The sequence below is a fragment of the Canis lupus genome, chromosome 2, assembly GCF_011100685.1.
Source record: "Canis lupus familiaris isolate Mischka breed German Shepherd chromosome 2, alternate assembly UU_Cfam_GSD_1.0, whole genome shotgun sequence".
Classification (NCBI taxonomy): domain Eukaryota; kingdom Metazoa; phylum Chordata; class Mammalia; order Carnivora; family Canidae; genus Canis; species Canis lupus.
The window spans coordinates 41,817,109-41,830,408 of NC_049223.1; the positions used below are offsets into that span (position 1 = coordinate 41,817,109).

A 13,300-nucleotide genomic window follows, 5' to 3' on the forward strand; every position below is an offset into this window, starting at 1 on the left:
GGAGAATTTGACAACTATGGATAAATTAAAAAAGGACTTGGAGACATTGCTCATATTCTAACTACCCAAAGGTATTGTTTGCAATGTAGTATGTTTCCTTTCATTCATTTTTCTATGACTTTGTAAAAACAAATTTTACTTAATACTGTAACAAGCATCATCCCAAGTTATTAGAAACTCATCACTTTTAATAGTTACATAATATTCCATTGGGTAGACATATCATAGTCTAATTATACATTTTCCTATTTGTGACCACTTAGGATGTTTTCTCTTTTTATTGTAAGTAGTGCGCTTCAATGAACATGTTCATACATAAAGTAAAGCATCTTAATGTACTTTCTAAAGCATGATCTTTAGAGCTGGGCAGAACTGGATTCCAATTCAGACTCTGCTTACTCTGCTACTTGCTAACAATCTCCGGTTATAGGGTCCTAATCTTTCCACGCCCAAATTTCTTCATTTGAAAAATAAGACAAAGTACCTTCTGGTATTGACTATGCCAGATACGATGTAAGCAAAATTGCCCACTACAGAGTCTAATATAATTTGGGGAATGCAATTGAGTTTTCATATCACCATTTTAATGTGTACACTTGTATCCGGCACAATTCCTTCTCTATTCTTGCTGACAGAAATGATCTATACAAAATCTCAATGGAAATTGAAAAAAGTCATTTTATCTCACCACTTTATGTGTGGAGAGGTCTTAAAAATGCTCCACTAAAAATAAGATACTTAAAAAAAAAGTTTGCAAAATACCTGTAATTTTTTGGCAGTCAGTCTTCCAGAAATCACTCCCTTGTCATTATTTTGCTTTTTATGTTCATTTATCACTCCAATAATTCTTTGCTCTAGTTTGTGATTAATTACTACCTGTTGAAGCCAAAAAGGTCATATCAATTAGAATCTAAATTATTAAGCAATATTTAACAATTAATTAGAAAAAAATACAATTTTCTATATCTCTACCAATGAATCCAAGAATTTCAGTGAAAATCAGGTAAATAATTATTGTAGTTTAGACTACCATTCATTAGACCATATCTGTACCATATATTTAAGAAAAAATGTGACATGGAAAAAAGCAACATGGCAAGAAAAAAATCCTCTTAAAACCCCTCTTAAACCTGTAGGTCTCAAGATATTGTCCTTGGATTGCTTTCGTAAAGACCAATTCTTAAGTTTGAGCCTAAGCAAGCTGAATCCTTGGGAATGGAGTCCAGAAATCTGTTTAATGTAAACCACCCCAAGCACACAGCTTGAAAAAAAAAATGGATGCTACACTAAAAAAAAGAACTATGAAGTAAAAGTAAAAACTATATAAATAGTAATAATTAGATCACACAAATTCTTTTGGCTTCCAGGGTTTGATTCCTGCTTTTCTATTAGCCATTTTGTCTTCCATATTTTTGTTCCGTATGTTCTTTCCATATTTTTAACCTAGAACACATAAACATCTACCAACAAAGATACCTTCTCTTTACATCTTTATTGAATGCCTACTATGAGCTATGCTCAAAAATATAATTCAGGAATTCAGTCTAGCAGAGGAACCTATATAAAAAGATAAACTACAAGCCAGTGCAGCAATTATTTAAAAAGATACATGAAAATAATATGGAACCAGTAGGAAAATTGCTGAGTTATGAAGGACTTCCTAGAGGTTCCAGAAGAGACAAATGGAGAAGGGGGAAGTAGGTCTTTTAAAGCAGAGAGGCCACTGACAAAAGCCTGGAGTCATAAATCATGCGTGATTTGGAGGAACAATGAGATTTAAAGTAAAATTTGAAGTGGAGAAGAATAACGGAGAGGAAGCTGGAAATGTATACTAAATCAGGTCTGAAAGGATGCATACACTATCCTTAGACATTTGGATCTTATCCAGATCTTCCTTAATTTTTTATGATGTTCAACATATGTGTTATGATTTACTTCTATTTAGTACAGATCAGCAATTAATTTAACTATTACAAAAATTTTAAATACTTCATAATTCTTATGCTTAAGAATAAATCTTTTTTTTCCCCTTTTCAAAGAGAACATTTCTTGAAATGACTCAAAACTCAGTACTCACTTTCAAAATAGATTTATCCAGATTAGCAGGACTGCCAGAATCATTTGCAGAATTAAAACTATAAATTTTCGGACCTGTATGTAACAGACAATAAGTAGTCAAGGCAATTTGGTCATTAATAGCTATTACATTATTTTAATTTTCCTCTAAAAATTGCTAAACATTAAATATTTTATTTCAGCCCTTTTCCCCACTTCACCAAATAATCTACAAAGTAGCAATATGACCTCTAGTTTTCAAAAACATTTTACCAATTAGCATCCTCTAAGTTAATCAGTTACTTCCAAAGAGCAAAGGCCTGTACATTTTTAAAATGAAATCTATCTTCATATTTTACAATCAGATGCTTTTCTGCCTGGCACTTGGCTGAAGTAAGACCTCTCAAAGGATATTAGAATCCTGGCGGAGAAGATGGTTGGCAGTTCCTATCATCTCCTACTGATAGTGTCCAAGGTTGCTGTATTAGTTCCCTAAGACAAATTACCACAATCTTGGTTGGCCAATTATAGTAGAAATCTCTCTCACAATTCTGGAGGCCAGAACTCCAAAGTCAAGTTGTCATACTCCCTGCAAGCTCTAGACAAGAATCCTTTCTCGCCTCTTCTTGATTCTGGTGATCCCGGGAGTTGCTTGCCTTGTCTGCCTGCCTCCTTTTTTACACATAGCCTTATCTCCTGTGTGTCTGTGTCCCAATATCCCTCTTTTCTCTGATACTAGTCATTGGATAATTTCATATCAAGATCCTTGACTAATTATATCTATAAAGACCTTATTTCCAAATAAGGTCACGTCCTGAGGTTCCAGGTACAAATGAACTTTGGGTGGGGAGGCAACATGACACTACTCAACCCACTACAGATGTTAATTCTATTCCAACCAAAAGAAATGCTATGCATATCACTAGCTCCCTACCAATGAACAACCAAGGAATAAATAGTATTTTCAAACCTTTGGTCTCATGATCCCCTCACTCTCTTAAAAATCAGTGACAAGGACAAACATTATATGGTCTCATTCATTTGGGGAATATAAATAATAGTGAAAGGGAATAAAGGGGAAAGGAGAAAAAATAAGCGGGAAATATCAGAAAGGGAGACAGAACTTGGAAGACTCCTAACTCTGGGAAACGAACTAGGGGTGGTGGAAGGGGAGGAGGGCGGGGGGTGGGGGTGACTGGATGGTGGGCACTTGACGGGATGAGCACTGGGTGTTATTCTGTATGTTGGCAAATTGAACACCAATAAAAAATAAATTTATTATTAGAAAAAAAAAAAATCAGTGACAAGGGCAGCCTGCATGGATAGAGTCCCAGGTCAGGCTCCCTGCATGGAGCCTGCTTCTCCCTCTCCTTGTGTCTCTGCCTCTCTCTCTTTCTCTCTCTCTCTCTCTCTCTGTGTCTCTCATGAATAAATAAAATCCTTAAAAAGTTTTTTAAAAATTTCCAAATTGTTTAAAAAAAAAATCAGTGATGATCCCAAAATACTTTTTGTTCACGTGAATTATAACACTGATATAGACCATATTGTAAATAAAAAGGAAAAAAATTTAAATATTCATCAATTCATAAAAATGACAAACCCATGACAAGTTAATATAAACACTTTTTATGAAAAAAAAAAAGGCACAGTATGGTTAATTTCCTTATCTTTTAGCATTAAACTTTAATCCTAGTAACCTTGCTCATATCAATAGTCATAAATTAGAGCACATTTTCAATAGTCCTTAGCCATTTCTGTGAGGTCTCATCAAATGCTGTAAACCTGTTCACAAATTTAGCATATTGGGGATCCCTGGGTGGCACAGCGGTTTGGCGCCTGCCTTTGGCCCAGGGCGCGATCCTGGAGACCCGGGATCGAATCCCACGTCGGGCTTCCGGTGCATGGAGCCTGCTTCTCCCTCTGCCTGTGTCTCTGCCTCTCTCTCTCTCTCACTGTGTGCCTATCATAAATAAATAAAAAATTAAAAAAAATTAAAAAAAAACAAATTTAGCATATTAATGAGAGTTTACAAGTCCCCAAATCATTAAAGGGATCCAATTATTACCGTTTTGGAAAAGGTACAGGTGTATGAGTTTTTTTAACCAAGACTACACTGAGAAGTTGTTCCAGGTTGATGTGTTATTGATAGAGGTGAAATAGTAAATTCTTTTATTTTTTGTTGTTGTTAGTAAAGACTGAAGTAAGTAAGAAGCTCTGAAGATTGCGGTAAGCTCTCATTTGTTTCCTCCAACCGATCTACCTAAGACATCCAGTCACATCATTTCCTTGAAGTCAGCTTATACTGTGAACTTCCAGAGGGCAAATAAAAGAAAAGCTGAGTTCCCAGAAAATCAGGAGAATGTACATAAATACTGCTGCACATTGGGGGTCAAAAACAGTCCCTAAAAGTAGGTATGTTTTCATTTTACACAATATGCTGAGGAAATGAAACAATGAGATCTTGCTACAGAGATATTACAAATTAAATCAAGTAAACCAGAAAGGCCCTTTCTATTTCAAATTCTTCTCAATACATATTCAAACAGCAAAATTCGAAGCTTTTTATGAGGTATTACCTACTATGAATATCTATTATTGTCCCTGGAGGAATGCAGAGGCTATTAAAAAGACTGTGCTTACTCAATTCCCTGAAACTGTTCTAATTTTCCATTTGGTGCTTTTTTGGTATCTTTTCCTGTCAGCTGCCAACTTTCAGAATGTCAATCTAACAGCTCCCTACCACCATATTCAAATGTGTCTCTTATGAGTAAATAAATAAAATCTTAAAAACAAAAACAAAAACGTGTTACTTAGGAAAAATTGAAGGCACCAAAAAAACCCAGATATTCAAATTTATAAATTGGTACGCCTATTTTCAAATGCAATTCTTTTTTTTTTTTTTTTTTTAAGATTTTATTTATTTATTGAGAGACGGGGGGGAGAGAGAGAGGCACAGAGACACAGGCAGAGGGAGAAGCAGGCTCCATGCAGAGAGCCTGACGTGGGACTCGATCCCAGGACTCCAGATCAGGCCCTGGGCTGAAGGCGGCACTAAACCGCTGAGCCACCCCTGCCGCCCTCAAATGCAATTCTAAGTCAATGGGCCATGGTATAAAGATGGTTCCCATTCTTTTGCCAAATAACGTGCACATGATTTATGAAAGTTACTTTCCTTGCTGCTTAAAGACCCATGACTTTGGGTCTTCCCATAAACTGTGGTATTCTGTTTCACACAGAGGGAATTACTGGAAATCTACTGCAAGTAAGGATGTTAGTGTATAGTATCTCCAAGGCAAACGTATTATGGATTTCAAATTTATAAATGATATTTCACAGAGCACAATACGTTATTCTCAAAAATAATTACACTAAAGTTGAAGCACAGAAAAAGTGATTTCTTCAAGATGACTCAGCTAATAAAAAACAAGCATCAGCCAAAAATCAATTTCTTGTTGCCCAGTACTTTCATAACATATTCCTTTTATAATACATTGCACTTGATTTTAATGACCCACTATCACTAATACGTTCACTTTGAGTAGCTAGTGCTGGTGACAGGTGCACTGAGGCACTCTGGTTTCTTTCTGAACAAAAGTATACATCTGCAAGGGGATGTGAACCAGCCAAGGGACCTAAACAGGGATAAATAAGACCCAGTCCTTGTCTTCATGGGCTATCCAGAGAGAACTCTACTAGCACAGATTAACACCTTTGGTGAGGGTCACATTTTGGAGCAAGGAGAATGAGAAGTCAAAACTGAGGGCAGGCCGGGTTTTTGTACCACCTTCAGCCCAGGGCGTGATCCTGGAGACCTGGGATGGAGTCCCACATCCGGCTCCCTGCATGGAGCCTGCTTCTCCCTCTGTGTCTCTGCCTCTCTCATCAATAAATAAGTAAAATCTTAAGAAAAATGATAACAAATGATTATTAGAGAGTTGAAAGAATTCAGAAAAATGCCAGGAAAAGACAAAGAACACAAAAGAGGCTGACTGAGAGTAAAAGTGACATAGAATAATTGTCCAAGAGAAATTCTATGTAACCATATTATAGGCATTATAACATTGTAGTTAAAATGCTGTAATAAATTGTAGGGCAAAGAATTAGTTATCCACTTTCAAGGTGACAGTTGAAGGAAGGACTTCTTCAGTCTCATCCTCTTCGGCAACGCTTACATTCCATGAGTACCTCAAAGCCCCACCAGAGCTCCTTCCTCACTCAAGATCTTGGCATGTGGAGTTCCTTAAGTTGGCCAAGAATACTACGTCCCCCATTCTTTACACCTATTAGTCCTCCTGATCTCACTTTAACTGTCACTTTCTCAAACAGACATTGTATGACTCCTCCTCCTCCCTAGTAAAAATTAGGCTACTTAAATTCTCTTCTTTAGCTTTTCTTTGTGGCACTTTATAAGTATTAAGCCATGTTGGTGTAATTACTTAATGCCTGTGTCCGCCATTAGGCTAGCAACGTCCATAAAAGATGATGTGTCTATACTGCTCATTCCACCCCTAACACCATGAAAGATACAGAGATGTTCAATAAATATGTCTTGGACGAATATTTTAGTAAGAACTACAAGCAAACAAGAGTAAGCAGAACAAAACAGGACACCTGTTCATCTTTTGGAATCGGCTGTAATACATGGGGCCTGCTCATCTATAGCTGGAATCAGCAATCTCTGTGTTATCAAACCAAACTGCACAGTAAGCCAAAACAGCATGGTTATGGTAAAGACTGGAGATAATTCCACAATACGTTATACCCATACTCGGTGCGTAAGTACTGAAATTCTTACTGATTTTTCCATAACACATGAAACCACGACAACCTGGCTGAAAATGAAATGAAGAGCACGTTACGAAAACGGGTCTGGCTGCAGAAGGTTAGGAACTGCACACCCTTACGCTCTGCATCAGCCTAAGTAGTTCAGATGATGGCTCAGGAGATTCCTGCTGAAATGGGAGCAAATGCAATTTTTATTCTGTTCTCGGAAGAAGAAAGAGCGGGGGTTAGGTGGGAGTCGCCAGGCTGCACCAGGGGTACGGTCTTAACTCGGGAGGCCCCAACGTATTACACTGATCTAGGACAAGGCCACCAGGTGGGGAACTAGCAGCGCCAGGTGTGGGAGAGGGAAATTTTGAGACCTTAAGGTCTACCCAGGTCGCGCTGGCTTCTCCGTCGGAAACAGCGGCAGCCGCTGGGGGTGGAAAGCCCGCGCGCGGCTCTGGGACTGCTCGTACCTTGCTTGACTCTGGGCTCCCGGGTGCCGGCGGCAGCTGCGGGGGGCGGCCTGGCCACAGGCTTCTTGTTTGGGGCCTCCCCGGGAGCACCAGCTTCGGCAGATTTGGCTCTGGAAGCAGACACGGCGGCCCGGACCGCCGCGGCCCCCGGCGCCTTGTGTTTCTTGTTCTTGCCGCCCATGTCGCAGCTGTGGCAGAGTGCCCCCTCGGTGCAGCTCCCGGAACCGCCGCAGCACCGCCTCCCGGAGCGCTCTTCACATTCCCCGGGTCCCACGCCGCCACCCAGCGTCCTCCATCCGGGCTTCTCGGGCCTGGGCGACTGCTGCCCTGCAATTGGTCCGACTCGCCGAAGTCCCGCCCCCTCCCCGCCCTCTAGGTGCCCGCGACGTGCCTGACCTTTTCCCCCACGCTCCCTCTCTGAGTCAGGCCACCGGCTCCCGGGTAGTGGTCGGAAAGGAAAACTCGGAAGAGAAGAAGTCAGGGAAGAATCCCGAGGGGTGGGGTTGTGTGACTAGACTATTTTTGTCTTCTAAGGGCCACAGCCGAGGCCGCCCGCGGCGTCACTGTCGGTGCGCTCGCAGAGCATTGTGGGTAGGAGGGAGATTCGGTCTCTCAGCTCCGAAAGATGGCGGACGCCTTCGGGGATGAACTCTTCAGCGTGTTCGAGGACGACTCGACCACCGCGTCCGGAACTAAAAAAGACAAGGAGAAAGACAAGGGGAAATGGAAGGGGCCGCCGGGATCTGCGGAAAAGGGCGGGTAAGGAAGGTGTCAGGAGGTGTTTGTTTTTTTCTTTTTTTTCTCTCAGTGCCGAGGGGGAGAACATACGACGTTCTTGTGTAGAGCAGGAGCAAGTGCAGTGTTACCTCGGTGGCATCGGGCAGTGAAGGGGTTTGGGGTAAATGTTGAAGGGAAGGCAGAGTGTTGGCTTGGTGAGTCAGGATTTTGGCCTTCTCCAGTGTCTGCAGGCAGCGTGAGCTCCTGCCACTGCCAATTCCTTGACGCCTAGGTTGCTGACTCTACCCTGGGTGCGCGCCGTGGGGTCCGGAGGGGGCGGTGAGGTGCCCCACGATACCTGCCGCAGCCTTTAATAAAGATGAGACTAGGGGCAGTCCGGGTGGCTCAGCGGTTTAGCGCCGCCTTCAGCCCAGGGCGTGATCCTGGAGACCCGGGATCGAGTCCCACGTCGGGCTCCCTGCGTGGAGCCTGCTTCTCCCCCTGCCTGGGTCTCCGCCTCTCGCTCTGTGTCTCTCATGAATAAATAAATAAATAAAATCTTAAAAAAAAAATGAGACTAATGACCAGTTCAGTAAAGGGTTAAGAAGCTTAGAAAACGTGACTCGGACGACTTGGCCCTGGCAGAATAGCAACAGGAGCAGGGAGAGGAATTTAATCTCCAAGCTTTCGGGGTTTTTTTGCCCATAAATAGAACCTGAGAGTGCCTACTACTAGGATTGTGAGGATGAAGTGAGATAATATATAAAGCACCTAAGGGTGCTTAGCACGTAATTCATTCTCAAAAGCTGGCTGTCGTTGAGTTTACTAAGAAAATTTTTACAACTTGTTAGCTTGTAAACATATGTATAGACTGATTAATAAAGTGTACGGAATTGGTTATAGTAGACTAAGGAAAAGTTAATACTTGAATTAAAATGAGATGGTTCATGGTTATCAACAACATATAATGTTGACTGGGGGAGATAACAGGAGAGTGATTTAAATTAGATATGATTTTGCTCTCAAGGGATTCTTAGTCTTGGTTAAGAGGTAGAACAGATACATTTTTTAAAGGTTAGTAGGTGATTTTTTTTTAAGTTTATTTATTTATTTATTCATGAGAGACCGAGAGAGAGAGAGAGAGAGAGAGAGAGAGAGAGAGGCAGAGACACAGGCTGAGGGAGAAGCAGGCTCCATGCAGGGAGCCCAATGTGGGATTCGATCCCGGGATCATGCCCTGGGCCAAAGGCAAGTGCCAAACTGCTGAGCCACCCAGGGAGCCCCCAAGTGGGTACTTGTTAAGAAACTTTATATTATGAAAATTGTTAATATATGGCTGGAGTGTGGGAAAGCATAGAGAATAGTTTGAAGAACTGCTTGTACCCGTTAACATCTTTAGCAATATCAAGTCATGGTCAATCTGTTCTTAGACTCACTCTTTTTTTAATGAATCAGATGCTATTCATCATGTTATTTTTGTCTTTTCTGTATTTATTATCTCAAATCCATCTATAAAAAATATTCTTCTATAATCTGTTTACCTTGAAATACAGTTCTTAGAAGAAAGGCAGGAAAATGCTTGATTCTTTATCAGTTTGAAGAGAAATGAGTTGTGCCCTAAGGAACTTCCACTGGTGACTAACATGGGTGTATTAGTGTGTTTAGTTTCTTGATGAATGAATAGATTTTTACGATTTGGTTGTGTTGCACTCCTTTGTGCTTTTTTTTTTTTTTTAATCTTTTTAAGTTATTTGAAGCATCCTAAATCATCAGCACAATCAAGATAACATTTCCAAGGTCCCCCAAAATTCTACATGCCTTTTTGTAATGCATCCCTCTCTACAACCCTGATTCCAGGCAACTCCGGATCTTTCTGACACTGGAGAACAGCTTGCATTTTCTAGAATTCAATTTAAATGGAATATTACAGTGTATATTCCTTTTTTGCCTGGTTTCTCATACTCAGTGCTTTGGAGATTCACTCACTTGAGGTGTATGTCTACAGTTCCACTTTGTTGCTGAGTAGTGTTCAGTTTTATGGATATACCATTTATATTTATACCTTCATCTTTTGACGGACGCTTGAATCATTTGCATTGCTGTTTCTGATACTCCTACCGATGAGATTCACTCTTTAAATTGGCTCTTGGGATCCCTGGGTGGCTCAGCGGTTTGGCGCCTGCCTTTGGCCCAGGGCGCGATCCTAGAGTCCCTGGGATCGAGTCCCATGTCGGGCTCCCCGCATGGAGCCCGCTTCTCCCTCCTCCTTTGTCTCTGCCTCTCTCTCAATCTCTGTGTCTATCATGAATAAATAAATAAATAAATCTTTAAAATAAATAAATAAATAAATAAATAGGCTCTTATGTACTTTTTCCGAGCTTAGGCTTTGATAGCATATGTACTTTTTGGCAAAAGATTTTCTAGATTCAATAGTATACGTGTATTTTCAGCCTTGAACCTGGAATCTGGTATCTCCAAAGGGTTTCCACTTGCTTCTAGTGGGAAATTTATTTGGTATTTAGAGTGCCCATTGCTTCAGTATTTCATTGCTTTTAGGTCTTTACAGTGGAAAGAACTGGGGAATCATTTTTTTTTTTTTTTTTAAGATTTTAGTTATTCATGAGAGACACAGAGAGAGGCAGAGATATAGGCAGAGGGAGAAGCAGGCTCCTCATAGGGAGCCTGATGTGGGACCCAATCCCAGAACTGGGATCACGCCCTGAGCCAAAGGCAGGTGCTCAACCTCTAAGCCTCCCTGGTGTCCCGGGGAAACATTGTTTTTTAGAAAGTTCATACTGACATTTACAGTATAATCAGTATTACAGGGGTTTTTGGCTTTATTTTTATAATTGTATCCTTTTTTTTGCTGAAAATCCTCATACATAATGATAATTACGTAAACTTTGTTTTCTCATAGTAGTTAAAAAATAACAATATATAGCTTATATTGTCTTTCAGAATACAATATTGAATAGTTTGTGGTTCTAGCAAGTGGTTCTTTTTATCTTTAGAAAAAATAAATCACACTGACAGTGTAAATACTGTTTAGTAATTCCTTTTCTAAATGTGCTACTACCTTGGTACCTATTAATTTGTTTCCATTTATTTTCCATTTAAAGTAGATTAAAGGATCCCTAAGAAATCAATTTTTAAGAAATTACATAAAACACTATTTTACAGTTCCAAAATCAAAAGTATAAAACCGTACATTCTGCTTTTATCTTTGCTTCTTCTGACCTGTTTCTTCCCTCTCCTTGAGTTTTTTCTTTTCACTTTTTTCTTTCTAAAAATATGTATGTGCATGTCTGTGTTTGTCTTCTCCACTCATTGTTATGCGAAAGATGCCATTTAAAAACTGTTCTTCAGGGCAGGCCTGGGTGCCTCAGTCGTGGCTATTTTGCTATTTTGGCTCAGGTCATGATCTCAGGGTCCTGGGACCCTGGGATGGAGTCCTGCATGGGGCTCCCTGCTCTACGGGAGTCTGCTTCTCTCTCTGCTGCTCACCTCACTTGTGTGTTCCCTCTCTCTTTCAAATAAATAAATAAAATCTTAAAAAAAAAAACGGTTCCTCATTTTTTTCTCACTTAACATGATGAAATAGATATAACTCCATGTTAGTATATAGAGCTCTTTTTTTATAGCTATGTGGTTGTAATTCTTTATGCGGATGTAGTATTTATTCCATCAGTGTTCTTTTAATAGACATTGGATTATTTTCAATTTTTTACTTTACAAATAGCCTTGTACATATCTTGTCTGTTTTTTTAGGTTAAAAATTTTTTTCTTGCCATTTTATCTTTGGGATAGATTCCTATAGGTGAAATTACTAGGTTAAAGGGTAAATATGTGTGATTTTTCTAAATGTTGCCAAATTCTTGTCCACAGGAGATGCACCGTTTTGTGTTTTCAACAGTGTGGCAGGTAGAATGGTGCCTCTCTCCTCTCAACGGTGAGGTCCATGTCTTAATCCTGAAAACAATTACCAGAATTAGAATTTTTTTAAAAAAGATTTTATTTATTTATTCAGGAGAGACAGAGAGAGAGAGAGAGAGAGAGGTAGAGACACAGGCAGAGGGAGTAGCAGGTTCCATGTTAGGGAGCCCAGTGTGAGACTCGATCCTGGGTCTCTGGTATCACCCCTGAGCTGAGGGCAGTCACCCAACCACTGAGCCTCCCAGGTGTCTCCAGAATTAGAAAATTAACAGATAGTACTGTTATTTAATCTACAGACTTGTATTTTGCCAATTGCTTTATTTATTTTTTAAATATTTTATTTATTTATTCATGAGAATACACAGAGAGGAGAGAGAGAGAGGCAGAGACACAGGCAGAGGGAGAAGCAGGCTTCATGCAGGGAGCCTGACATGGGACTCGATCCAGGGTCTTCAGGATCACACACTGGGCTGCATGCGGCACCAAACCGCTGAGCCATCGGGACTGCCCTGACAATTGCTTTAATATCCTATATAAGAAAAGGATTCTACGTAGGATTCCATGATGTGGTTGTCATGTCTAGATAAAACATTTTCATGCAGTTTCAGTAAATCAAAAAACTTATCCTTCAGGTGCCTGCTGGATGGCTCAGTTGGTAAAGTGGGCGACTCTTGATCACGGGGTTGTAAGTTAAAGCCCCACACTGGGTGTAGAGATGACTTTAAAAAAAATTAAATCTTGAGGGGTGGCGCAGCGGTTTGGCGCCTGCCTTTGGCCCAGGGCGCGATCCTGGAGACCCGGGATCGAATCCCACGTTGGGCTCCCGGTGCATGGAGCCTGCTTCTCCCTCCTCCTGTGTCTCTGCCTCTCTCTCATCCCTCTCTGTGTGACTATCATAAATTAAATAAATAAATAAATAATAAATAAATAAATCTTGAAAAAAATAAACTTATTCTTAGAGGGTAGGCTTATTATCTGTGACACTTTATTTCTGTCCATTTAAGTCAAATGTTTCAAGTGAGCAAGTTCCACATGTGACATATACCAAGTTATAATAAATAATTGGAGAAATATAGATCTAAAAGTCTAACATACAATAATAAAGAATAATATAGCTCTTTCTGAAGGGAAGTGTCTATAAACTTAGGTTTTAAGTTTCTTAGAGTTATGCAAACTAATTTTTTTCTGTTTTACAGTTGTCACCAGCTGTTAGTAAGTTTTCATTGTAATAGATTTTTGATGCTTACCAATTCAAGGGTAGAACAGTTGAATGTTAGAACTAGAGGGATCTTAGGTATCATCCAAATATCTTACTTTACTGAGACTCAAGGATATTGCTTGTCCAAAAAAGATTC

The 13,300-nt window shown here is 40.0% G+C and overlaps 2 protein-coding genes across 3 annotated transcripts in view; one reads left to right on the forward strand and one right to left on the reverse strand.

Annotated features, from left to right (window-relative positions):
* Positions 1 to 7,606, reverse strand: part of DHX29 (DExH-box helicase 29) — a 46,006-nt gene extending 38,400 nt beyond the window's left edge. The window contains exons 1-3 of one of the 2 annotated variants that reach the window (XR_005355510.1): positions 7,296 to 7,606; positions 2,078 to 2,151; positions 763 to 876 (exon numbers count right to left, since the gene is read on the reverse strand). Coding sequence is in view for 1 of the 2 variants with exons in the window: in XM_038530598.1 (XP_038386526.1) it covers positions 763 to 876; positions 2,078 to 2,151; positions 7,296 to 7,476 (369 nt within the window). In the remaining variant the exon portion in view is untranslated. The remainder of the gene's footprint in view (positions 1 to 762; positions 877 to 2,077; positions 2,152 to 7,295) is intronic. The other variant, XM_038530598.1, reaches the window with a different exon arrangement.
* Positions 7,607 to 7,685: 79 nt separating this feature from the next.
* The window catches only part of MTREX (Mtr4 exosome RNA helicase), a 102,829-nt gene continuing 97,214 nt past the window's right edge, over positions 7,686 to 13,300 (forward strand). Inside the window, exon 1 of the mRNA XM_038530599.1 lies at positions 7,686 to 8,054. Within this exon, the coding sequence (XP_038386527.1) occupies positions 7,921 to 8,054 (134 nt within the window). The 5' untranslated portion in view covers positions 7,686 to 7,920. The remainder of the gene's footprint in view (positions 8,055 to 13,300) is intronic.